Source organism: Schistocerca piceifrons, chromosome 7 (assembly GCF_021461385.2).
Source record: "Schistocerca piceifrons isolate TAMUIC-IGC-003096 chromosome 7, iqSchPice1.1, whole genome shotgun sequence".
Lineage (NCBI taxonomy): Eukaryota > Metazoa > Arthropoda > Insecta > Orthoptera > Acrididae > Schistocerca > Schistocerca piceifrons.
The window spans coordinates 335,031,646-335,059,389 of NC_060144.1; the positions used below are offsets into that span (position 1 = coordinate 335,031,646).

General features: G+C 38.2%; 1 protein-coding gene across 1 annotated transcript in view; it reads left to right on the forward strand.

Moving 5' to 3' along the window:
- LOC124805683 (lipase 3-like) overlaps nucleotides 1-8,819 on the forward strand; it is a 78,417-nt gene extending 69,598 nt beyond the window's left edge. Inside the window, exons 7-8 of the mRNA XM_047266251.1 lie at nucleotides 1,156-1,298; nucleotides 8,667-8,819. Coding sequence (XP_047122207.1) covers nucleotides 1,156-1,298; nucleotides 8,667-8,819 — 296 coding nt within the window. The remainder of the gene's footprint in view (nucleotides 1-1,155; nucleotides 1,299-8,666) is intronic.
- The last annotated feature ends 18,925 nt before the right edge of the window (nucleotides 8,820-27,744 follow it).

Sequence of the window (27,744 nt, forward strand, 5' to 3'; positions counted from 1 at the left end):
GAAAGCAAAGTGAAATTTGAAAATAAACTGAGAAGGTTTCTCATTGACAACTTCTATTCTGCAGAAGATTTTCTATTACTATAATATGTAAAAGGTCGGGTAGGAATTACTAACTCACATCAGTATATCTTTTTTTTCTTTTTGTAGTAAAATATAAAATAAAAAGCTTAAAAATGCTCAGAGTGTAACTGTATTTACAAATTAATATGCGATGTGAACGTAAAACGACTCGTTCCAGATCATTATGATCTATCGTGCAAAATAATTTATGGAACATGTAACTAACTAACTAAAAAACTCTGGCGACAGTGTCACCAATGCGTCTAGCCAGCCCCTGACTCGAGAGCGACCGTCGTAAAGGCATTCATGTGGCACCCACAGTGCATAGTGGAGGGGAGCGTTTAACGAAGTAGCTGCGTTCAAACAGGGCAACGAGTGCTTCTCATTAGCTGCCTTCTTGTGAATTTTAATCAAATAATTAACGGCTAATGTTATCAAGCTGAAACTTTAGGCACAGCGACTCCTATACCTGCCAAAGTTATTTAAGGATCTCCTTTCTCAATCCAACGTAATTAAACATACAAAATACGGTCCTAAATTTTTTATAAATCTAATCTAATTAGTAAATCAAACATTAAATTATATGACTAAAGTCCTTTAATTATTACAGATTAAATGATGTGATTACTTGTGGGAAGTTCTCGATGTTTTGAGTTGCTATGTGGTTACGTATATAATTCTCCCAGACAAAACTTTCCCATGCTTTTTCTACTCATTTACGGCTCCAGCCACTCATTGCCATTCCCAGGACTGGAATTATGTTCAGCTCTTCACAACAATACAGTTTCCACGATGTTCTTCGTTGCAGTAAGGCTGTTGTAAGTCGTTTGAAATGCTGTCGTTTCAAAAGGTAGTTTCTTGGCCTATGCTGAAAAGACGAGAATGCTACTCATTCAACCAGGCCTGTTTTCCACGATTTCTCGGTCTATCTAAGATTTCCGCTATTTGTATTTTAGTGAACAAAAGGCGACAAGAATTGTATTAATAAGTAGCTTACCCCCTTTGCAAATACTATCAAAATAAACTATGGTCATCTCCATTTTCACATAGTGTTGCGCCTTATCTTGTTCTTATCGGGGATGGCATTCCTTGCAGGACACTTCCGCCAGTACGATCATGGCATGATCGGCAATACGCTAGAGTACGGCAGCATTTCACCTCCGGACTACGATCTGAGCAAGGTCACCGCCAAGGTGGTGCTGCACTATAGTAACAACGATTGGTGCGCCGGTGTCAAGGTAAGAGATGCCTGTTTGCATTAGATCTATAACACTATCCTGAAAAATACTATAAAGGTACTACTCGCCAAGTTTCCCAGTCTTACTTAGAGTCACTAATAAGTAGTGGTGACAATGCATGTTGCTTTCTAATGCAACGTTCAAGCGGAGATGATGTGCTGCTGTCTCAATCACTTGTTGAAGCACTTCTCAGTCCGAATACTGATTTAATGCAGTTCTTCACGCTAGTGCAGCCTGCCCAGATGACTCCATTTTTGGATCACTGCTGCAACCTACAGCCATTTAAATCTGCTTACTGTATTCAAACCTTCTCTATTATTTTAACTCTCCTCCCGCTCACACACACTCCTCCCTTCCTGTGTTTCACTCTTTACCAAATTGACGATTCCTTGATGCCTCTGGATGTGCCTCGTCAGTCTAACCATAATTTTGGTCAAACTGCGCTATAAATTTCTTTTTGCTCTAATTGCAGTCAGTACTTCCTCATTAATTATTCGATCTACCCATATGCAGCACCTTATTTCAAAATCGTCTATTCTCATTTTGTTTGAACAAAATATCTTCCACATTCCACTTCATCTTCAGACTTCCTGACACTTAAATGTTTGTTATATTGGAAAAAAATATTTTTAGAAACATTCTAACTATTGCTAGTATGCATTTTATACCCTCTCTACTTCAGCTGTAGTTATTTTGTGTTACTGTGTAAGATTTCTAGCTTATTTTTGATATTCAATGAAAGTGATGTGACCTCTCTTTTTATTCGATATGTCACATCTCATGTCTCTACTTAGGATGTATTTCTAAGAGAAGTCTTCAGTGGTCGATATGTTTCACCACAAACGGTCTGAGTACAAGCAATGTGATCTTCCGTTGTCATTAGCAGTGTCGTTGCCAGTGGCATTCAGTAAGAAGTAAGAAAGGAAGTCGGATGTTGAACATGGTACTGAGTGGTCTGGAAACAATTTGCAGAACAAAGATCTACAAACACAGAGGATTTTGAATTTTAGGAATATCATTTGGTAAAGATTGCTTTCAGATGTGAGAAGATTTACAAGTAATGTTGCCACTCCATTGCTTGCTCATGTGTAATTTATCATGAGTTTGGCAACGACAAATAATTAGCAATTTTCTCTTTATGAATTTGGGTCCGTTAATTTGATTGTCTTTATGAGATCAAGTAAACTTATCTGTTTACATGACTTGTAGTCAGAGTTATAAGTCCACCATTTCTTAACCATTCTACTGAGTAATTTTATGCCAGAGCTATATTTTTTAATAGGAAGTAATCTTTATAAATACGTACGTTACCGTCAAGGAATCAGTTACACTAGTCACACTGTACTTTTTGAATGCTAATCTTTTCTACATCATTTGGTAAACCCGATATTTTCCACCATCTCCTCATGAAAATTTTACCTTTCTTCATTAACAAAATGGAAAAAAGAATTTTCCAGAAAATACTACCAGGAAAATAAATATACTCCATTAGTGGAGATACATGGATGATATCCTCTGCTTGGTAGACGAAACAGAAAATAAAACAGAACAATTATATGCAAAGACAAACACATTACACGAAAACATAAAGTTCATCTTAGAGACAGAACAAGAAGGCCAAATAAATTTCGCCGGCCGGTTTGGCCGAGCTGTTCTAGGCGCTTCAGTCTGGAACCGCGCAATCCTGCCTCGGGCATGAATGTGTGTGATGTCGTTAGGTTAGATAGGTTTAAGTAGTTCTGAGTTCTAGGGGACTGATGACCTCAGATGTTGAGTCCCATAGTGCTCAGAGCCATTTTTGAACCAAATAAATTTCCTAGACGTATCCGTGACAAAGAAAAATAACCAACGCTCACTCAGCATTTACAGGAAACAGACACAACAGACACAATATTATGTCAATCACGTAACCACCCACAGGCCTAAAAAGAATCTGTCATCAGATATATGATCCACGGACTAAATACAGTACCACTTGACAAAATAACTATTCAGATAGCAAAAACTAAAGGGTAACAAAAATCTCTAGCAACAAGATTCAATAATAACATTCATAAAATCATGAAAATAAAATAACAAACACCACACGAATCTAGAGACCCGTAACATACACCACAAACACACACACCAACATCATCACTCGTACATAGCAAGGGAACAACACAAAAACTCAACAGACAAGCTGGTACACACTCAAATACGGAAACAAACTGACACAGAATTGGAAATATCCTCAAGGAATAAAAATAGCTTACCAAAGCAATAACTCTGTACAGAAATATCTATAAAAAGTATATCGCACTGTTGTGTAATAAAAATTTGGAATTTACCAACTCCAATGTAATAGCTGTGATACTCTCTACTTAAGACAGACAGGCAGAATTTATGAAATGAGATATGAGGATCACAAAAGAGCACAGAAATATGTCACCAGCTACTCTAAATTTACAGAACGCATCCGACAAGAAAACCACCACCCCACCACAACAGAAAACGACGTGAAAATAGTCAGATGCAGCAACAATAAAGACTCCCTAAAACTATAAGAAAACTTTCAAATTCAAAAAGAAACAATACAAATTAAACACATGCTAAATCACCACACAAATATCAGCAACCAGGCGTTATTTAAACCAATAAAACATATTGTAGAGAAAGAAAAACCCCCCCTAGACAACAGAAAACGACATCACAAACTAGGCATTCCCTTACTAGATCATCCACTACTTTACCAAAGTAAAGCAATAATTTACACACAACGTAATTAGGACAAATTACCGACACTTCGTAATAAATAAAGACATTTTACTTAGCGATCTAGACGGTTTTATGCGTACAATATTCATAATGATCACTGGCTCATACCGTAAATATGTTCCCTTTATTAATATCTCTTTTATATTTCTATCGGCAGCATAAGTTCGTCTGAAGTGTGTTGGACTAATTGAGGCTAGTTTGAAGCACAAAATATTTTAAATTCATCTTATTCCTTCTTATCTATTTAACGAACACGGATATATAACGACATACGACCTCGGCGCTTTGATCAGTTCCATGAGACTTCAGTGGTTGCTACGACATTGAAATACGACTTCTGTCAAATATTGAATAACCTTCCTAAACAGACGGCTTGTTACGTTTGTCGTGTGCTAGACCTGTCTCCTTTCCTTTCCACAACTAGGAACTTTGAGGTATCAGTATACAGGAATCTTGGGCTACACGATCTGAGAAACTGTTTAATTAATTATAGGTCTCCTTATTTGAACGAGCATGCGCCAGTGATATAAAAATACTGCTCCTCGTCAGATACGGTGCTAAGAGAGCAAGGAAAAAACGCAACTTTTTGCTTATTCTCCATAGTTCAAATGCAAGGGTGCTAATGTGACATAGAGCAGCAAAGAAGCCAATAAGACTTTCTTCCAGCAACAGGTGGAATATGAAATAAATTTCACAGTTATCAAATGAAACTATATGGTTCCTGAGATGTACTGACGTCTCAAACATCTATTATGTACATATGAATATTAAAGCGAAGAATAAATATTTGTACCATGGTGGGCATTCGAACTCAGGTCTCCCGCTCTTTTTTTTTTCTTTTTCGTTGTTGATCGTTGGGTTTGGTCGTTACGGAAGTCACATGGCATCCGTTCAAATTAGTTTGTTGATCCTTCCACTCAGTTTTTTTATTACGCAGGCCAACCAGCTCTCTGATCGAACACGCTGAGCTACCGTGCCGGCTAACTCAATAGGCAGATGCGCTAGCCACTACGCCAACTTGGCACAGCGGCTTTGCAGAACTGCACAGCAAGCTTCCCTGCTCAATCCAAATTCAGTTTGGAGCCTCAGCCCACTAGGTACTCCCCGTAAACTCGAACAGCATTGCAGAGACTCTCAAACGGTTTTGGAATAGCGTCTCTGCATCGAACGAAATGGGGGATCCCGCCTGACACCCATGCAAAGAAAGGTGCATTAATCAATTGAAATTATATTGTTCCAGAGACCTTTCAAGTCTCAAACATCTCTGCTGTATATATGCAGACTGAAGTCACAAAAGCCTAGCGAGCAGGAGACTCAGATTCTCACCCCAGGCTACGTACAAATTTTCGTTTGTCACCTTCTTCTGGATATATACTGCGTAGTTATACTCGCAACTTCACAAATCCTGCCACCAGGAACTTAATTCATTGAAATTTATTGCTGGAACGTATGTCAGTTGATAGCAGCTTTCTCTGCCAAAAACACTTGTCTCACTCCTTGACGAGGACAGTTTGCTCTTTAACGCAGCGCTTTGAGTGTCACAGTCACCGAAATCAATAATAATGTTAATGAGTTTTACCCAGGAAAAGAAAATAAATTATATTCCCTTCATAAATTGAAATGTGTTTTTCTTGCTCCAATCTATACCTCTTACTGTTTGAGATTTCGAGAGTAAAAACGAATAACTATAAACGCGAGGGTAATCCCAAGTAACGTCTCCTATTTTTTATGAGAACATAGACCTGTTGATTTCTACAATGGTTTATATCAGTTTACAGCTTGAACATTTAGCCATTTTTCGACATAATCACCATTTCTGTCGATGCATTTTTGTAGACGCTGAGGCAGTTTTTGTATGCCCATGTCATACCAGCTCGCCGCCAAGCTGTTCAGAAAATTATGAACCTCTTCTTTCACCTCGTCGTCGGAGCTGAATAGCTTTCCGGCCAAATGTTCTTTTAACCTAGGGAAAAGGTGATGGTCACTGGGCGCCAAGTCAGGACTATAGGGTGGGTGGGTGATTATGTTCCAGTGAAACTGTTGCAGGAGAGCAACGGTTTGCCGAGCGATGTGTGGGCGAACGTTGTCATGGAGAATGTGTACGCCCTTGTTCAACATTCCTTTTCTCCGGTTCTGAAACGCTCGTTTGAGTTTTTTCAGAGTCTCACAGTACCTGTCAGCGTTAATTGTGGTCCCAATGGGCGTGAAGTCGACCAACAATACTCCTTTCCGATCCAAAAAAAAACGGTTGTTATGACTTTACCGGCAGACTGCGTTTGAATTTCCGCAGCTTTGTCGAAGACGGATGCCGCCACTGGCGTTATTGTTGCTTGGTCTCAGGTGTAAAGTGGTATGCCCAGGTTTCGTCACCCGTGACAATTGAGCCCAGAAAGCTGTCCTGTTTGGCTGCAAGGGGGTGAAAAAATGTGCGGGAAGCATGAACTCGTTGCCGCATGTGGTCCTCAGTCAGCATGCGTGGCACCCATCTTGCGCACCTTCCGGTAGTTCAATGTTTCCGTTAAAATTCTGTGAGCGGTGTTTCGGGAAACCTCAGGAACCAAAGTGCAGAGATCATCCAGGGTGATCCGCAGATCTTCGCGCATGCTTTGCTCAACCTTCAACACTGTCTCCTCAGAAATTGACGGTCTCCCGCTCCTTTGTTCGTCGTGAATTTCAGTCCGACCAGCTGCAAACTCTCTACACCACTCAGGAACATTATCGACATCCATGCACGACTCACCATACACTTCCGTCAATTGGCGATGGATTTCAATCGGCGCAGTGCCCTTTACGTTCAAAAACCGAATAAATGCGCGCAATTCGCACTTGGCGGTAACATCCAAAGGGAGCTTCATTCTCAACGGCTGCCAAGCCAAGACTGAGCGCCTCAGCGCGGCGTGTGCATGTTTACACACAGCGTGTGAAGCACTCTTCATAACAGCGTGACCAACTGCCACACAAACAGAGTACTTTACTTATAAAAACATAGGAGGCTTACTTTTGAGGCCGGCCGGGGTGGCCGAGCGGTTCTAGGCGCTACAGTCTGGAACCGCGCGACCGCTTCGGTCGCAGGTTCGATTCCTGCTTCGGGCATGGATGTGTGTGATGTCCTTAGGTTAGTTAGGTTTAAGTAGTTCTAAGTTCTACGGGACTGATGACCTCAGCAGTTAAGTCCCATAGTGCTCAGAGCCATTTTTTGAACCTTACTTTTGAGATTACCCTCGTAGTAATACATTAACGTAAAATTTATGACGTGAACTTTTTGCATAATGGACAGTAAAATGAAAACCGAATACGCACCACAACGGGACCATGTAATCACCGCACTTGTTAAGATATTCAGCCCACTGGGACACGAGACAATGAATTCCTCTTTTGGTAGAACGCTGATAGACAACTGCGCCCCTCTTACACCCCTCATACCACTGAAACCTACGTCCACATATGTCTTCCTTCAGGTCGCCAAAAATGTGAAAATCACACGGTGAGAGATCCTGGCTGTACGGAGGACGCTACATTGTTTCCCAACAACATCACTGAAGCGTAGTACTCATTTGATTGGCAGTGTGCGGGCGGGAGCTATAGTCCAACAGGAGGGTTCCTTCTGACAGGAAAGCAATGCGTGAGCGATTTGGTTGAGAAACACAGCAGTATCCTCTGTACAGCCTGGATCTTTCACCGTGTGGTTTTCACATCTTTGGCGATCTGAACAAACACATATGTGGACGTCGGTTTTAGTCGTACGCGAAAGCGCAAGAGCGAGTGTGGTTGTAGATCCGTTAGCGGCCAAATATATTCTATGAAACAGGAATTGATTGTTCCCAGTGGGATAAATCTCTTAACGCGTTTGGTGATTAGTTTTGAATGGATCCATTCCATGGTCCTGTTGTGGTAGGTGTTTGGTTTTCATTTGCCGCTCATATAAATATCGCATATGAAAACAAGACTGTATTATTCCAGATTAAATCCACTGAAGATACCCTAATGTGAAAAGCGAACGATTCTGGAACGTAAACAAATAGGCAGCATGAAAAATGCTTCTCAAGTTATAAAACGAATATTTAGATGGCACTGGCACTGGGACTGGCCACACCAACAAATTTGTAAAACAAACGACTTATTACCTGTGTAATTTAAGTAATGAAAGTGAAAACAGTTAAATTAAAATGAGGTCATAACATCAAAGGACAGATGTTCATGGTTTGGTTCAGGAATCCGTTGCCTCTTACACATGTCGTAATTTTGAGTTATGACGACGCAATGTAGATGTGAAAGAGGCGCGCATAGTATTTCTGAATCTACGTTAAAGTGTATTCCTCCATAACAGTAAGTTGGTTAGCTCACTACAGGAAAGAAACCAATTTTTAGTTCCAGTAGCTAATATTCTAAGTTAACTTATTTAATTTTTTTAAATACGAAATTTCTGAGATAAAATAATAAAAGAACTGCTGTCAGCTTTGTCATAAGACAAGAAAATCATACATACGGTACACAGCACATGTAATCTTAGAAGATGTTTACAATGTAAGTCAAAGAAACGTAAGAAAACTGAGAAATTTTGGTCAAATACGAAGTGTGTGCAGCTGATGAGACCTGTGTGGCTGTTTTCAGGACGTGGACAGACTGTACGAGGAGCTGCCCAATTGTATAGGCCGCTTCCTCGTGGCCGAGGACTCATTCAGCCACCTGGACTTCATGTGGGCGATTCACGCCAAGGAGCTCGTCTACGACAAGGTCGTCTCACTCATGAACCAGTATCTGTGACTTCGTACGGTCGTCGTAAGGCACGAATAGCCTCCACAAACAAAAACAGTATCTCAGAACGTTCCTGGAAAACTGTAAATCAATGAATTGATGTGAAAACTAAGAATAAACAAGTTCTGCCAATAAATTTCTTCTGTAATCCTATCATTGTTCACTTCTACACTACTGGCCATTAAAATTGCTATGGGGTGCCACTGGTTACACGTCTCGGTCACTTCTTGTACGCATAAACGGCACTTTGAACAGTGGACGTTACATTTTAGATGTGTTACGACCCGTGGCTCTACCCTTCCTTCGATTCCTGCGAAACCCTACATTTCAGCAGGATAATGCATGACCGCATTTTGCAGATCCTGTACGGGCCTTTCTGGATACAGAAAATGTTCGACTGCTGCCGTGGACAGCACATTCTCCAGATCTCTGAAAACGTCTGGTCAATGGTGGCCGAGCAACTGGCTCGTCACAATACGCCAGTCACTACTGTTGATGAACTGTGGCATCGTGTTGAAGCTGCACGGGCAGCTGTACCTGTACACGCCATCAAAGCTCTGTTTGACTCAATGACCAGGCGTATCAATGCCAGAGGTGTTTGTTCTGAGTACTGATTTCTAAGGATCTACTCACCCAAATTGCGTGAAAATGTAATCACATGTCAGTTCTAGTATAATATATTTGTCAAATGAATACCCGTTTATTATCTCCATTTCTTCTTGGTGTAGCAATTTTAATAGCCAGTAGAGTATATGTATCGAAAAAGTCTTGCTGGAATGAAGTATGAAAATGATTGCTAGCTGATGTTTTGTGCCTGTCTGAGTAGTATTTAAACACAGGAATAGAAATGTTAAAGACTGAGGATTATAATGAGTAGCTTTCTCTAGCAGGGGCAATATGGAGAATCCGAGTGAGGTGGCGCAGTGGTTATCACACTGGACTCGCATTTGGAAGGACGACAGTTCAGATCAGTGTGCGGCCATCCTAATTTAGGTTTTTCATGATTTCCCTAAATCTATTCAGGCAAATTCCGGCTCTTTGTAAAGGGCACGGCTGATTTCCTTTAACATCGTTGAAACAATTCGGGCCTATGTTTTGTCTCTAATAAACTCGATGTCGACAGCTTGTCAAACAGTAATCTTCCATCCTTTCCAATACGGAGACAGAAGAAGTCGTCATATACGTGAAAAATAATCATATATTAAAAAATATAGACACAGATAGATTTTGTACAGAACAACACATGTCATATGGAGTTACTGAACACCTCACTACTAGTTATTACACTTTATATAACCTAATGGGGAAGAAAACGAGGCAAATAATAATTTGTGGTGTTTTCAGTATTATCTTTTTTAAGTAACCTGAGTAAATTTCGGGTATATTACTCAACAGTTACAATTCAACGTCAGTTCTAAAATTCTCAACAAGAACTGTGCAGAGCTGTAGCACCCAGATAGACAACATTATTGCAAGTGATATGTAGTCAATGTTGTATAGTTTCAAATGGGTTACTGGACGACTACCGTTGACAGTTACCTATAACAAACAACACAAAAGCTCAAAATACAAGCGTTCGTTAGTAAAATAGAATATTTAATGATGTCACGAAAGACACTTTTGGAAGGAAACTGCAAATTTTCAGTGGGAGTGAAGTATACACAGTAGTGGATATGAATGAAATGAAATGAAGTCCCATGCTTCTTGACAGAGCGTAGGGAAACGGTGCGGGAGACCCGCACCACCGTACTAGGCAAGGTCCGAATGGAGGTGGTTTGCCATTCCTTCGACCATAATGGGGGATGAATGATGATGATGAAGACGACACAACAGCACCTAGTCATCCTGGGGCAAGTGAAAATCCGTGACCCTGCCGGGAATCGAACCCGAGAGCCCGTGCTCGGAAAACGAGAACGCTACCACGAGACCACGAGCTGCGGACAGCAGTGGATATACATTCTAAATTTAATAATTTCTAATAAGTAAATTTCTTTCTATCTATATCAGCAGTTTTGGATTAAAAAAGGCATTAAAGTGTCTTGTGTGAGGAAGAAGGTATTGCACGAATGCTCACTATAAACACAGATGAGCTACTGCTTTCAGCTACAGGAAATAATTTTCCTTAGTACCAAAAAGGATTAAGAAATCAGAATTTTTGCATATTTTCGGAAACTAATATTTCTTAAAACTAAATCAGGAACATGTGGATAACAGTTGTGAGAGAAAATGGGAAACAAATTGGTTTAGTAAATAAAGACAATAATCAACTGTTACAGGATAACACATGTGGCAACCACTTTATCTGTTACCACTCGACTCAAAAGAAAAAGCGTGTCACTGTGTATGAGAATAACTGCGACAAGCATTCATTCAGTTTGGCGTTACTACAACTTCTTCCACAAAAATAAAACAGAAAAATGCATTAACTCTTTTAAAATCAAAAATTCTCGTCAGGTTTATTGCATTTGAAGCAACATATTAAAAGCTTATTCTCTTTCACAACAGATGGAGTCACTCATATGTATAATGTACCTCTGTCAAATGTAATCTTTCCAGACAATGGAAGTACATCATTCTTTAAGAAAAGTATTGGGATACATGCCAATTCCATTTCAAGATATTTGGTGAACGTAATGTATAAGCACAACTGCATATATGAGACTATTAGTTAGTAACAACTAGTAATAAGCAGGGTCTCTCTGCTAAATATGCCTCCAAATACTTCGTCATTAAAATATCTGAATAACAAATTTTAATCTGATTTTCTTATTTTTCTAAAGTATTCGACTGTATAAATCATAATATTCTTTTAGAGAAATGTAAATTTTATAGTTCTCCAAGGTACGAGTAAGTGGTTCACTTTATTTTTAAGTACTAGAAATAAAAAGGCCATATTAAGCAGTTTTCACGAATAATCTTCTTCTGAGTGGAGCCAAATTACTATTGGTTGAATAATGTGAACACTTATGCGCTTTGTGTGTATAAATAACCTTCCCTCTTCCACTGAAAAAGCGGAAACAGTGATATTTTCTAATGAATTAATGATCATAATCAAGCCCAAAGGAGATTGACTAATAAATTAAATACTGAGAAAAGTTGCAGGTTAGTTTCCAGTAAATGTCCTATCATTAAAATCAGAAGAAAAGTCAGAACAAGGCAGAACATTTCACCATCAACATCAACAGTGCACAGGGAAGGGAAATTTGAAAAGCTGATGTACCAAATTCATGGGAATACATACTGATCAGAACTTGAATTATTTCAGTTAATAAAGATCTTCCCAAAGACTAAATTCAGAAAAAATTGGTTTTATGTATTGTTGCTGCTTTCTGTGATAAACACATGAAAAAATAGCTGTATGTTCTACACTTCTGTATGTTAATGTAATGTGGCATAATTTTGGAAGGTAATTCCACTGTCACACACACTCCTTTGTACAGAAATACATTGTAAGGCCAATGAGAGGTGCCCATTGACAAACCCAATGTAAGGAACAATTTAAAAAATTAAGCATGGTTACAAAAAGCCCCACAGTCTGTTTACTTCCTTATGAGTTTGATGTGAAGAAAACAGATACAATTTGAACATAGCATAAATTTCAAAAATTTTCCCAGCTGTTTACAACTTAATATTACCCTTGCACAGAAAGGATAAAGATATCAGGGTATAAAAATGCTTGACCAACTTTCATATTAATTACAAGAACAGTCAGTCAGGTATAATGGTTTGATAATGCCTAATGTTCCATAAAAGAACTTCTGAAAAGGTAATATCTGCATGTAGTTCTGTGACATTTATTAAATTTGTATCATAGATTAAGGTGAACTAAAATAACACAGAGAAGTAAATAACCAACACCTGTCTATATTTTACTAAGAACATAAATAATGTTCTAAACTTACTGCCACATTCCAGATCATAACACATTGTTATATATATAATATATTATGTGCACAATAAACTAAGTACCCTATGTACAAGAACAGTACCCTGTTACCTGACATTTAATTCTTATAATAAAATATCTTAAGTGAAAAAAGTAGTAGTATGCTTCCTGGGAGATATCTATCTCCAGATATAAAATCAAAAAAGTGATAGCTGCTAATCAGAAGGAATACAGCATTACCATTGTTCTCATTTGATGATGATTATTGGGATCAGAATTGATTACTTTAACCTATCACATTTTATTTGGTGATAATAAACTACTGAGCTTTAGGTTCTGAAGACAGATGTTAGTGTAGTCGGAAGAATAGGTAAACAAGACCAGATGTGATATAGCATGTTTAACAAAATTGCAATACTTAAACATAAATTAGCCTGAATTAGAATCAAGATACATGTTTCATTACAGAAGAAAGATGAAAGAAAAATGAGGTGTAGCTTTCTGTAGTAAACAGGAAAACTGAAAACAGTACTACAGATATCGAGGATGTATTAGACAGGCTGCAAAGACTTATTTTATAAATAAACAAGAAATATTCCCTTGAGATTATTCGGGTTTGCACACTAACCTACTTACATCCTCAGGGTATGTACAAAGGTTTGTTGACATTAATATAACGGTCCCTCCTTCTGCATGATGACACTGGGGATTTTAATGTGAATAGGAAACAAGTAAGGAATGATCCTCCAGTGAGAAGAATTGTATGGTACCAGAAAAGACAGAAATCATGCATTTGTGTCATTTTGAGACAAGAGTAATGTGTTTGTTCTTAACACAGTCTTCCAGGAGAACAAAGAAAAAACAAATAGTATATGAGACTGCCAAGTACGAAATATAACTCGAAATGAAATTGACTGAAAGTTATCTAAGGTCAAGATATTGTACAGAACGTGACAATCCTCACCATCTTCAGAATTTCAGCCGACTTTAAACTAGCAAGAGGCTGAGCTGTGAAGGTAAAAGCATTAAGAAACAAGCTCATTAAAAATGAGAACTATTTTTTAAGAATAGGCTGGCAATACATGATTAAATTAAGCAACAACCACAGCATCTTGTAATTGATAAAATACATCAGCTTAGACAAAAGTAGGATTCATTTCACAAAGATAGTAAACAGAAAAACGTAATGTAGGTATGAAGAAGGCAAAACTAAAAAATTAAATAGTAGATGGCAGTTATTAAAAAGAAGATAGGAATTCCAATCACACCGAATTAGAAACATGACAGAATATGCTTATTTAAACAAAACTATTTGATAATGTCTTGGAAAGGATTTGCGAGGATGGAGTGAAAATCTTGTAAGACAGAAACTATTGAAAACACTGAAAGTATAAATGAAAGAAGATTCACCTGTTTATTCATCACATTTCGTCTTTTAACATGGCAGATGGAACAGAGGAAAATTTGTACAAGCATCGAAAGATCTCTTAAAATGTTTTATTAGGAAAACATAAGGCATTAGAGGCAAGCGTCCTTCCGACGACACCGACTCTCTGCCTAAAAATCCTAGCTTCTATTCTCATCGAAGAAACATTTTTCAAAAGTCCTCGATTTACTCACTGCCAGCCAGAATATTTGATATAATAAAAAAATGACTGTGAATACAACGATGACGGTGCTGCTGATGAAGTCGCTTCCACTTTAAAGATTACATAAAATTTTCCGCGGAAAACTGAAAAAAATCTACCGAATACATAATAATTGAGTGGATGAATGTCAACCATAAGCTTGTTGCTTTAGATTAGACATAATAGCAAAAGATAGAGACGTTAAAGTGGGCTTACTATCGCTTCTTTCTGCTAATGTATAATAAGCTATCAGATCTTTCCAAATTTATTAATTTGTTGGAGAGCTGTAGAGTTGTGTAGAAATAATAAAGCCTGTAAATAAGGTAGAATCACTGAGGAGCCAACGAAATACTTACTGAATGGGGACTGCACCAGGAGTTGCGTGCACCACGACCACCACACTAATATTAATAACAAAAGAAGGGTCAACATTGGTAACTGAAGTAGAAATCTTTATTTTTACTGCAAATCGATTTCGATCGCCTTTGTACCTGCCTTAATGACAAGTACTCTTCGTTGATATGTGCAGATACTGCAATTTGAGTGAATGACTACAAATACAACAATGACGGTGCTGCTGATGAAGTCACTTCGACTTTAAAGATTGTAACTTTCTTTTAAAAAAAGGGTGAATATAATACACTTTACGATTATGTTGATCTGATCTGTGGAATGGATACAGAATTCGAATTGTCGTGTTGCGTTTTGCAACTGCAAGTGGTGTGCTTACTCTGCATTATTGTTAGCAAAACTATACACGAATCGATTTGGCAATGCAACTTCCAATACCAATAATGAAATACAGTCACTGCAAAACACATTCAGCCCCTTAGGCAGTGAATCATCTGGCCCTGTTCAAAACTGATAACTTTGGTCCTGTGCACCCAACAAATAAATTAAACTGTCTTACCTCCAGAGTAGCAACGGAGTAAAGATATATATTTTGATCTGTCATACAAAAAATATGAATAAGCTGATTACAGGCTCAGCAGTGTGCAATACCGGCCATAAAGCGTGAAATGCACATGAAATTCATTTGGCTGATTAACTAGAACATTTAACAAAATTCAATTTCTTTAAAAATTATATGGCCTGGACTGGGAGGCAGTATTGATTATGGTGAATTACTAACACTCAGTTTTTTAGCAAAAGTATATTGAACGTTATGTTTGTCTTTTCAAAAACATCTGACAATTTAAGTTGCATTACTCACAACTGATTCACAAACAGTGAGATATAAACAGCAGGTATTATCTAACTTCATTAATCCAACATAAATGTAAACCTCTGTTAACAAATCTTAAAAGCATTACAAAAATGAAATATGTAACTAGTCAAAACCATTTATGGACATTCTGGGTTACTCAACAATTACAAATTATCAGCCAATTCATCTATACTAATGCGCTGGCAAAAACAAAAAATCATAATTATTTAAATCTTTAACTTATTTGCCTTAAGATTTATGCTTCCACGTTCAACAATATTGACATACCTAAATTAATCAATCTCTTGGCTGCTTCACACAGCACACCACAAAAATTGCCTATTCCATTGTCTTTCCCTCACAGACAGCTACCTACAACTGTGCGCCCAGTGCTCTCTTTCTCCAACAAAGCAGTACAGTATCTTTGGCTCTATGATCGCGCACAGTCAGCGATCCACATTATCGAGCCTATCACAGACATTCATCGTTTATAGTATACAAGTTTCATTTAATTTATTAATATTCTTATCTTATTCTGGTGCCAAATACTCCTTTGACAACCGCCCAGAGGGTTTTAACAAATTTGGCACATATTTGGAAGTACCTTGTAGAAAAATGTGTGGTAAATTTATTTAACTGTATACCATCATTAAACTCGAAAAAATTGATAACACTTAGATGCACAGATATAAATAATAATCTGGTTATAATCTGAGTAAATTGTCTCATAAAGAAGATTGCTGGTAAATAAATCATGTAAAGCAAAATCAGTATGCAATCTTAATCACCAACATAATGGTACAGGATTGGGCAAGGAAAAGGAAGAGTCATGGCTGAAGCCTATGAGCATGTTGAAGTGACTGTATCATAAAGTCCATATCTTTTATTTGTGCAGGTTCAACAACTAATAGTGACCCATATGGATTGTATTCAAGACATGTGCAGAGGCACAAGAGGTATTCAGCAACAGATTGTTGACAACTGTAGTTGCCGACTGCCATAATATCAGTAAAGTGATGACCTTCATCATCACTGTTCTTCATGTGATTCTTCCGAGATCAAACAACATATATAGTCTCTATGTTGAAATGGGATATCAGTAGTAAATTGCTCCAATACCATGAACTGAGGTAGGAGACTGGATAATGGAAGGTACAAAAGGTAGCAAAGGTAATGTAGTGTAACATGACCATTTCTACCTATATCAGAATCGAGTAATCTATCTGGTCAGAATAAGAACAGTATCCTAACGAAATTAAAGACTGGATGAAGCAACAATACTTTACATCAGAGTGAACAGGCAAAAGTGAAACTGAACTATGAATAATACAACATCAAAAGGTGTGGCACCAGGCTGCCAATTAGACATAGAATAACCTAACATGACACAGAACATCACTGGTTCATAACACTATACTTTGGCTCTCATTGGCCTTGTATATGCAATATTGTGCTATAATTACACCAGAAACGTAACAAGACAATAAAGAATTGAATGGTTCCAGATGACCTTGTACTTAGAATACATGCAAATCTTAATAACTGCATTGAATGGAAAAAGAGTTAATCAGAGGCACCATGAGGTTTTTCAACATACTTAAATGCTGATCTTAGTAGCTATAAAATGTTACAGACATAATATTTGTAGCTCAAAGTGGCCCAGTTTTATAAAGACATAATTGCAGCCTTAATAACTAAAACGTGTCAAAATATTCTTTGAGGTTCACAGTGGCCTGGTTTTACGCGAGATAAATGCTTATCTTAATAGCAAATGTGAGAGAAAATATGTTTCTGGCTCACGGTGGCCTAGTTTTACATAGCATAAATATTAAAGCTTAGAAAGTACCATAAAATATCCTTTACCTATAACTTTATATGGCCCTCAGAGGCCTATGCATAATTAATAATGAGAATACTTAAATTGAAATGGCTTTTTACAGGAACAAAGTGCATAAATAGAAGTATTACATAAAAGTATGGCTCTGTATGGCCTGCATGAATACCTATTAGATAAATAGAATCATAGATTCAAAGTATGGTACCATATGGGTAAGGAAACAATATTTATAGGTTGTATAGCACCATTGGGGCTTCATAAAACTATCTATTAAATGACCTATATCTCTAACAATGCGCATATGTACAAGAAGGGATATGGGAATGATTGACAAGAGCAGTGCACTTTACCTGTAAAGAAAATAATTAAAAGTCAATCATCATTTGTCTTGAGTCAAAAACTCCTATGGCCAAAGTAAAGAAAAAAATGCGATTATAGTATATGTAAGCATAAAGACAAGAGTACTAAGTGCAATATAGCTTAATGACTAGGTAAATTTAACATATTACAAGAAGTCAAGAGATAAATAAACAAACATGAGGGTGAAGAGCAGAGATAGTGGAACCTGGAAATGTGATTATTAACCTGGAAAAAAAGGCAGTCATGCATGCCAACATAAGAAGGCAGTATCATAAACAATGTTAAAGGAATGGTGAAAAAAATTTCTTTAGGTGTAACGTCTTGGTGACAGTCTTCCACTAACATCTCCAATTATTTGACACGAGGTAAGGCAGATTTTCCTAGAATGGACACAACACACACAAAATACATATTAACATCATAGAATAACATAAAGAAAAACATCAGTATATCAATATAATCCTCATTATTGGAGTGCAGCTCATGATATGAACTCCTATTAAACATCAATATTCCATCATTATTTCAAAAAAATGGTGCAGCTCCTTAAATGTCTGAACACACAATGCAGAGAAAAATATCCTTAATCAATCTTTATAGGCAATCTGCCTAATTGATCTAGTACGCTAAGAGGAAAATGTTCATAAAAGGGCTGCCAGGAAACAGTGTGAGAAGTGTCAGTGGTGTTTGATTGCCTATAAGCTTCTCATGTCGTCCTTTCTATGTAGTGCATTTCCTGCACTTTCATGTGCTTCTAATTATGAGCATAATGTCTTGTTTGAATACAATGAGCCTTTGGTACACTGGTTCTGCAAAATATATAAAATGGATGAGTATCTGTAATGGAGTTACAGGGCACATTGATTTCTTAAATCTACATAGGTGAAAGCAGGTAATCTAGTGACATCAAGTACAAGAGACATAGCAAATGAGAGTAGAAGACTGCGGATAAATGATATATGGCAACATCATAAAGTGCAAAGAGTTACTAACCTAACAAAAAATGTAAGATAATACATTAGACAATAGCATAAATGTCAGTAGCAATACTATCTTGCCTAGGGTGTGTAATAATGGAAAAGTGAAGTAGCATAGCATCATAAAATGGCACATTGCATGTGTAACGTTCCCTGGCAACCTCACACATTAACAAACTAAAATTTATTTGTACCATATACGCCGCTCTGAGCATTTGTATATAATGTAATTATTTAACAAAAAATATTATTGAATTTTGCGTAAAAGACATTTGTTATTATTGTAATATTTTTTGTAGTAATATTCTCTCTGTATTTAGGATGGTAATATTTCTATATTAAATATGTAATTGCGAAATGTGTCAATATCTGTCATAACATAGACGTGAAATTCAGCCAGAGGGAAATAATGTCGTGAAATTACAAAGAAATGTTAATAGTCAGCAATACTATAAAAGCACAATGCACTATGTATTCTTTGGTCTTCCTCGTTTAGAGCTGAAAGCGGTAGGAAGCTGTGTCGATGTATTCGGTGAATGGGTAGACGTCATTTGTCTGTATCTAGATTTAGCCGCCATTGAAGGAGAAATTACGAACTAATGTGAGTTGAATATTTGTTGTGGTAAAAATATATTGAAATTTATAAAAAGTGTGTATTATTAATGTAAATTAGCTTGCCCATGTCATCTATAATATTTCTTTAAAGAGTTTTCAGCATTTTTTAGCGGTGTTGCTGGGCTGTGCCGCGACCGATCGATTTAAAGCGGCGGCAAATTTAAAAAATTGTTCCGCTAAAGGAAAAATCAACCAGACCCGTAAATCGGGAATAGACAGATAAAAATTAACAGTGAATTAAGAGAATGTTCTTCTTTTACAGCGATCCAGAGACTGACTGAGATTTTAATAATAGTTACACATTTGTGCATTCTTAGATGGATAGTTAACATTGAAATTTAACAATTTTGGTTCTTTCAAATAACTTTAATGTATAGCGAAGTAGATTTGATCAGTGATAATTAAATATCGGCTTGGTAATAATTAACCATTTTCTGCTAATAGTGATAATCTTGTGTTCAAAAGCTAACGCCGGGAAAGAATTCAGTAAAAATATTTAACAAAAAATCCACTGCATTTAGAAAATGTGTGCCAAGGCCGAATGATGTAAAGAATTTAATTTTCAACCAAATATTCTTAATCAGTTAATATGAGTTCACGTAATTTTTAAATGTACGTAATTCTTTTGAAAGTGAAAATTTTTATTACCACACGTAAATAAGAGAGAGGCTCTACAACAAAGTTCGTACATACAGAAAAGAAAAATTAATTAACTTAAAAGCAAATTTTCGTCTTTAACGAAATTTAAACAGTAATTTCGTTAAACATGGTAGCAGTAAAGACAACATAGCATCAGAAATAAATGAAAATAAGATATAGAGATGATATATACAAAAAGGACACAAATACTTATTACATAAAAAAATGTTTGAGTCACAGTTTGCAGCTGCCAGACCACCCAAGGGATGTGATCTGCTAGATACATGTCAAAATAAATGGTGTCTCTTTCAGCTGTTGTTTTTACGCACATGCTATGAAAACAGAAAATGTGCAAGTCCTAGGCTAACAGTAAGAGAACTGACCTGCAAGATTCTCCCTACCAGACACGTCGTCACCTAATGTAATGCTGAATAGTCAAGGAAACGTAGAAATAAGGTATCAATAGAATTGTATAAGCAAGAGAATTATATAAGAACGGGAAATCCATGAGGTAAAAAATTTGTGTTGTGTCATATTATTATGTACACTCAAATGGAAAGCATATGTAAAAGCTGGCAATATAAACACGCAGTTCCGTAAAACAAATTTGGCAATTAGCATAGTTCCTGAAAAATAGGAAGGGCGAAAAAGTATATTAATAGTAGTGGTGAAATGTCTTCAGAATACAAGATGTCGAACTGAAGTAATAATTTATGTCATCAAAATTGGTGCATGTCGGTAGCGTAAATAACGTGGCTGATTACATACGAAGTTCGTAGAATAAATGCCGTAAAAGTGTCTTCTGAAATTCTTGGCGTTGAAATAAGCGTGGGTATAATTTCGTTCGTAATCGCATCCATATTCTTGGCGCTGGAACTTACCTTATTGGTATTTCAGTACTTCTGATTATTGCTATACGATGGAAATGAAAATTCAGTACATATCCAGTATATACTCAGGTGTTGCATAACTACAAAAGACGTAAAAAATAGACAAATTCAGTCTAGTAGTGCCAAAATAATGTGTAACGTTGCAGTCCGGGAAAGCAAAATCTTGATGATGAAGTCCCATACTCCTTGAACGAGCATAGGGGAACCATGTGGGAAACCCGCACCACCGTATTAGGCAAGATTCTAGTGGAGATGATTTGCCATTGCCTTCCTCTGGCCTAACTGGGATGAATGTTGATGATGATGAAGACGACACAACAACACCCAGTCATCTCGAGGCGGGTGAACCTCCCTGACCCCACTGGGAATCGAAACCGGGACCCCGTGCTCAGGAAGCGAGAATGCTACCGCGAGACCATGAGCTGCCCTCAGCAAAATTCTACAAAAAGTGGTTTATGTGATGGCAGAATCTGCTATGTCGTATTTACATAGCGCAATATAAGTGATCCAGCTCTGTGTTTGGCTTGGCAAAATATTTTTGAGATGATCAGTTTTGGAAATCTATGTATTCAAATAAATCTGTTTGACAGTTTGGCGCTGGTGGTATTCAGCTCTGGTTGTTTTATTGTCTGCTGATTTACTGCTGATAACTTGGCGAGTAATTTCGTGGGATCTGTACATTGCTGTTAAATCAGCTTGGCTTTGTGAGTAAAAGAAAGCAGGTTTGACGGCAGTGGGCTGGATATATGCGGAGCAGAGTTTTGTTTTGGGCGGCGTAGCGCTACGTTGCTTTGAAGTAAGCTGTGGTGTGCGGCTGTGCGGTGCGACGGTATTGTTGACCGCGCCGCTGCTGGTTTCAATGACGGCATAGCACTTACCTGTTGCAGATATCACACCTTGTTTGCCCGTGGTCTCTATTTTTTATGCTGCTTAATATGGGTAATAGTTAATTCCTCAGCAAAATTTTGCTCTGTATTGACGATGGGTTTTTTAATCGTATGTGAGGTTTGCAATGTGGCAACGTCTGTAATGGGGTCTACGGAATTATTTTCAGTGGCTTTACAAAAATGAAATATCTAACTAGTCTTTTTCTCAAAATCGTTTACGTACATTCTGATGCTACTCAACAATTACAAAATATCAGCCAACTCATCTATACTAATGTGCTCGCGAAAACAAAAAATTATAATTATTTAAATCTTTAACTTATTTGCCTGAAGACTCCTGCTTCCAAGTTCAACAATATTGACATACCTAAATTAATCTAACTCTTCGTGGCTTCTCACAGTACACCACAAAAATTACCTACTCAATCGTCTTTCCCTCACAGGCAGCTACCTACAACTGTACACCCAGCGCTCCCTTACTCCAACAAAGCGGTATAGTATCTTTGGCTCTGTGATCGTGCACAGTCAGCGATCCACATTATCGAGCCTATCAGACATTCATCGTCTATAGTATACTACTTTTATTTTATTTATATTCTTATCTTGCTCCGGTGTGTAATGGTTCTGTATTTGCGAAACCATTACCACCTGCAACCCTATTTTTCGATACTGTAGATTAATGAATATTTTTCTACGTAATGTCTCATATTTTTCACTCTATTCAAATTTGGTTTCATTTTTATATGTATGTATGTCGATATTTTGAAATGTTGAAATCGATATAATATCTAGTGTGAATATCTTGGTACTTATTGTTATCTTTGATGCTGGTTTGTGACTTTTGGCGCGGATGCGTACAGAGTAGTCAAGTTTTTGTGTTGAATATGAACAGTCTTGACTTTGTGTTGGAAATGAAAAGATGAGAATGAGTTATGGACAATGAAAGATGTTGTGAGTTTTATTAAGAGCAGTAACGGCTGTGAAATTGTATGATGAAGTAATGTTTCTAACATGCGAAAGTATAAAAGTTTAATAAATGTGAATTTTTGTGAAAAGTGAGTGTCAAGAACTATTTTCAAGTGACCATTGTTTAAAACAGTATGAAGCACATTGCAATGAAAAACATAAATCACCAAATTAATCCTAAAAGATTGTCTTCGTAAGTGCTTCAAGTCGGCGTAATTAACATCCGAGTGCCTTTCGCACCAACAGCGATTGTCATGCTACCTAGAGACCTAAATTATGAGCCGAAGCCAGAGCGATATCGTCGTTGGATTGCAAATGCAAGATAAGTTATATTATTGTTAATTTTCTTCAGAAACTGTAATCAACTGATGTAGTAATACCTGCCACATTAAAGACCTTTTAGTTGCACAGTAAAAAGATCATACTTTGCGTGCACAACATGATAATTTTTGAACTAATTAACTGTTAGTGGTGGTATTGTTATAGGTGCCACGTACAAGTGCGCCCCAGTATACTCCTTTCAAGACCACATAAAATTTTCTGCATAAAACTGAAAAATATCTACCGAATAAATAATAATTGAATGGATGAATTTCAATCATAGGCTTATTGCTTCAAATTAGACATAATGGCAAATGATACAGACGCTAAAATGGGATTACTATAGCTTCATTCTGTTAATGTACAACAAGCTATCATATCTTTCCAAATTTATTAATTTGTTGGAGAGTTACAGAGTTGTGTAGAAATAACAAAGCCTGTAAATAAATTATAATCACCGAGAAACAAACGAAATACTAACTGAATGGGAACTCCACCACACTAATATTAATAACAAAAGGAGGGTCAGCATTGGAAACTGAAGTAGAAATCTTTATTTTTACTGCAAATCGATTTTGATCGCTGCTTGTCAGACTGTCTCTGCACCTGCCTTTCTGACAAGTACTCTTCGTTGATATGATCCTACCCAGCTTCGCGCAGATAACACTAAGTATCAAACGCTAGACTGCCTGGCTGGTGTAGCGTTAGTAACTTTTATGCAGAAACCTTCCTCGTGGATCACCATATTTGTGAATGAAAATAGTATCTAAACCCCAGAGTAGTGCCTGAGATAAGCCCTAACGAACTGACAGAAACCGCAAAGGGGCGGCTTAATTTATGTATGTATAGATAGATTGTGAATTACTGAGGTATTGTCTTCAGTTATCGTTTTTTTATGATTTAACATACTTTTATTTTTATTTATTGCCTTCTGTACGAAAAATTGAAAATATGCGTGGAAAAATGGGCTAATCCTCAAATGTAAATATTTAGAGATCAGTGTTGCCATCAGTTGTTGGGAAAGGGAACTATCAAAATTGACATTGGTCTCACCCTTAAATATTTCTTAGGGGTGAGACCAATGTCAATTTTGACAGTTCCCATCCCCAGCAATACATGGCATCACTTATCCCTCTAAGCTTCCATATTTGAGAGTTGGCCCTTTTTTTCACACGTCTTCAATTCTTCTTGCAGAGTGAGCATACTTTTTTCCTTTGTTGTTAAGGTACAAGAGTGCCATTTCTCTTTTTATTCCAGTGTGGGGTGATATTCTTTTATTAGATGTTCTGTGTATGTGGAGTGGACCAATTCACTCTTTTGTGGCACCACACATTCTTTGGAGTTCATTAAAATTTCTTCATCAACCTTCTAAATTTAGAGCTGTTGCCATTACATGATATCCATATGCACCTGACCTGTTGTAGTTAACTTTCACTACTGTCACACTTATTAATTTTAATCACATTTTGCTGTATGCTGTGAAGGATATATCAATATTATGTTTTTGTGGCGATGTTGCTAATATTGGGTGTCAGTTGGTTGGGGTATGTTATTGTGTGCCATTTTGTGTTGAGGGATGAGTTTTCTGGTATGTGTGTGCATTGTATGTTAGCCATTATGTGTTTGTACATCTGAGCTGTGTTAATTTTGTTGTCTTCTGTTGTGTCCCAGGAGCAAACTACAAAATGGAAATTGGGAATTAATTACAGCTTAGAAGATTTATTCTGTAAACAAGGCGAAACGTAACTCAGAGTAATCACTCATGTCCAGGTCCATAGCCAAAGTTCGTCTCCCATAAACACTGTCATAGTAACAGCATTGCAACTGAGAGACCTGCTCTGTACTCTAGGAGGCCCCCCAGATGACTCCCTTTCTGGATGTTTTTTTTTCTTAATTGTAATTTCATTCCCCTGCCCCATATGAGCAGGGGAGGGCTGGCAGCAGCACAGTCCACCACTCTTCAGCCAAATGGCTTCAACAAAAATACAAGAGGAACTCTTACATAAAAAATGGGGGTAAAAAGGGGGAATAAAAATACAGTAAATGGAGATGATGGGAGCTAAAATATACACTAATATGGAGACAATGGGTGACAATTCAAAAGTCAACACAAAGTTAATTCGTCGCATTCTTAAATTCACTGGAGTCAAGCACAACGTAAAAGCCGACCACAGTATAAAATTCACACAGAGCGAAACACTTAAAAAACAAACCACTGGAAACGACGAAACACTCACAAAGAATTAAAAAAAACACTGGTAGGGACCTGCCGAAGGACTGGAGGTTGGAGAGGAGGTAAAAAGAGGGGGGATGGGGAGGCGGGAGAAAGAGGAAAAAGGGGGACAGGGGGCGCCCCAAGAGACAGGAGACGGGCAGGATGGGAGATGAAGAGGGAAGAAAAGGCAGGAAAGAGTGCAGAGACACTTTATGGGGAGTATAGGAGAGGGAGGGGGTGTAGGAGGGCGAAAGCCGCTCAGGAGAAGGAAGGGGGAGGTGAGGGAGCCCTGAGGAGGAGGCAGGAGGAAGGTGGGGTTAAAGGTGGTAGGAGGGGTAGACATCAGAGCGAAGTTCATCATCCAGGAGGGGTAGGTGCTGGAAGTTGCATTGGGTAAGGAGGTGGAGGATGTGGAGATGGAGAGAGGACGGGATACAACGGTAAAGGCACAGCAACAGGCTTGGAGTGGAGAGGAAGGGGTACACCAGGGGGGGGGGGGGGAATCGAGTCAGCGGGCAATATACAGGGTGCAGATCTCTTCTGGGCCGTCGACGCGACTTAATCATGTGGGGCTGCATCCTGATTGGCTATGTCGACTCCATCAGTTTGACTGCTGCATCTCAGGTGGCGCCCTCACTGGAACCACTTTGAAGTATGTTGCGCTGCTGGCACTGGAGCATTGGCACACGGTGCTCTAGAAGGCGGTGGCAGCATCATACGTGCAGTGACCATGCTGTATGAATGCACGGCACAACTCTTCTGTTTCTGTTTTCATTTTAACTGTGTTGTGTGGATTGTGTACTGTCTCGCTGAGCATCCATTGTTTTATGCTGTGTTGATTCCTTGTGCTTCGTGTGCCTGTAGCTGTCTCCTCTCTGAAAATGTTGAAGCTGTGTCTGACACTAGATTCTGATTTTGAGGTGGAGATCGAGGTAGAGCATTGTTTCTTACATTTCTGATTCCGTAGTGAATTGTACCTTGTAGTCTGTGTTATTTATCAGCCTGTGTAAATTGTCCAAAGTCCCCCTTCGCGATTTTCCGTCTGCATGGGAAGGTCAATCTCAGGAAGAGCTGTAGGTACTCTTATACGGTTTACTGATTCATGAGAAAGGTTTGTGTGTATAACTTATTTGTAAATATTTCGTGTAAATTGGCTGAACTATGGTGAATTAAAGTCTCTCATCATGTTGTTCTAACTGCAAATGAAGGCTAATCTCAACTCGCCCATATTTCTGCACTCGTTGGCTACCCCTCTTCCGGGATCTTGGGAGGTGTAATGGCCTCTGATCGAATTCGTCCAGTGGATTAACGACGAGAACTGATGTGCAGGATAGCCTGGATGTTGTCTTTAGGCAGCTTCCCACATCTGACTACATACATCCTGGACTAGTCACCAGATGTCACATTGCTTGAAGACAGCTGGAGTGCACTAATTAAGTCTCTGTGGATAAGAGATGGTTACAGAACGGACATCTGGCCACCCTCTACAACCAACATTACTAAATCCAGTAGATAATATGTCGACCGCGTGAAGACATGGGATAAGGCCGGGAAAAACCAGAATTAGAAGAAGCAAAGGCTAATCTGAGGAACTGCTGTAGGGATTTTGATACTCCAGCTGTAAATACTTAGGGCTACATCTGTGAAATCGGGACGAGTCGCTAGTTTATTATAATTTTACTCCTCGATTATGTTTGGCCATTCGACCATTTTACAGTGATCCTTGTAAACCAAACGTAAGACAAAAATTGTTATAGTTGAGGTGTCCTTCTTGTGCCTGCACATATGTTACGAAAACAATGTTTCTACTTCAGCACTGAGCACTCCGTCTTCAAGCCACAAGTGGCCCATCTGGACTATCCGACCGCCGTGTCATCCTCATCTGAGGATGCAGGTAGGAGGGGTGTGTGGTCAGCACACCGCTCTCCCGGTCGTTATGATGGTTTTCTTTGACCGGAGCCGCTACTATTCGGTCGAGTAGCTCCTCAGTTGGCATCGCAAGGCTGAATGCACCCCAGTGCATGGCAGCCCGGACTGTCACCCCTCCAAGTGCCAGCCACGACCCGACAGTGCTTAACTTCAGTGAGCTGACAGTGTATCCACTGCTGCAAGGCCGTTGTATTTTCTACTTCAGTGCGGTTGATATATATAGTGGGTCGTCTAGCCAATCACCCAGACGTAATCTTACAAAGCGTGCTTATTGCTTGTTTCAGATACTTCGAAGGTTTGTGCCTCTGACCTACTGATACGCATTCTGTACAGGCTCTCCCGAATTTGTTGGACTAGATTTTCTGATCGAGATGATAGGGTGGAAACGGATTAGTTATTTTCCCAAGAATGCCAGTCCTGCAGATTTTACAAGAGATATTCTCTGTACTGACTGTGTGTGTCAGCAGCTACTGTATATACACATAAATTGTATATCACAAACCACTTCACTATCCACTCACTAAGCACAAAGAATAAAACATTCCAAGAACAAAGTAAATGGTTTTAGGAACGTTAT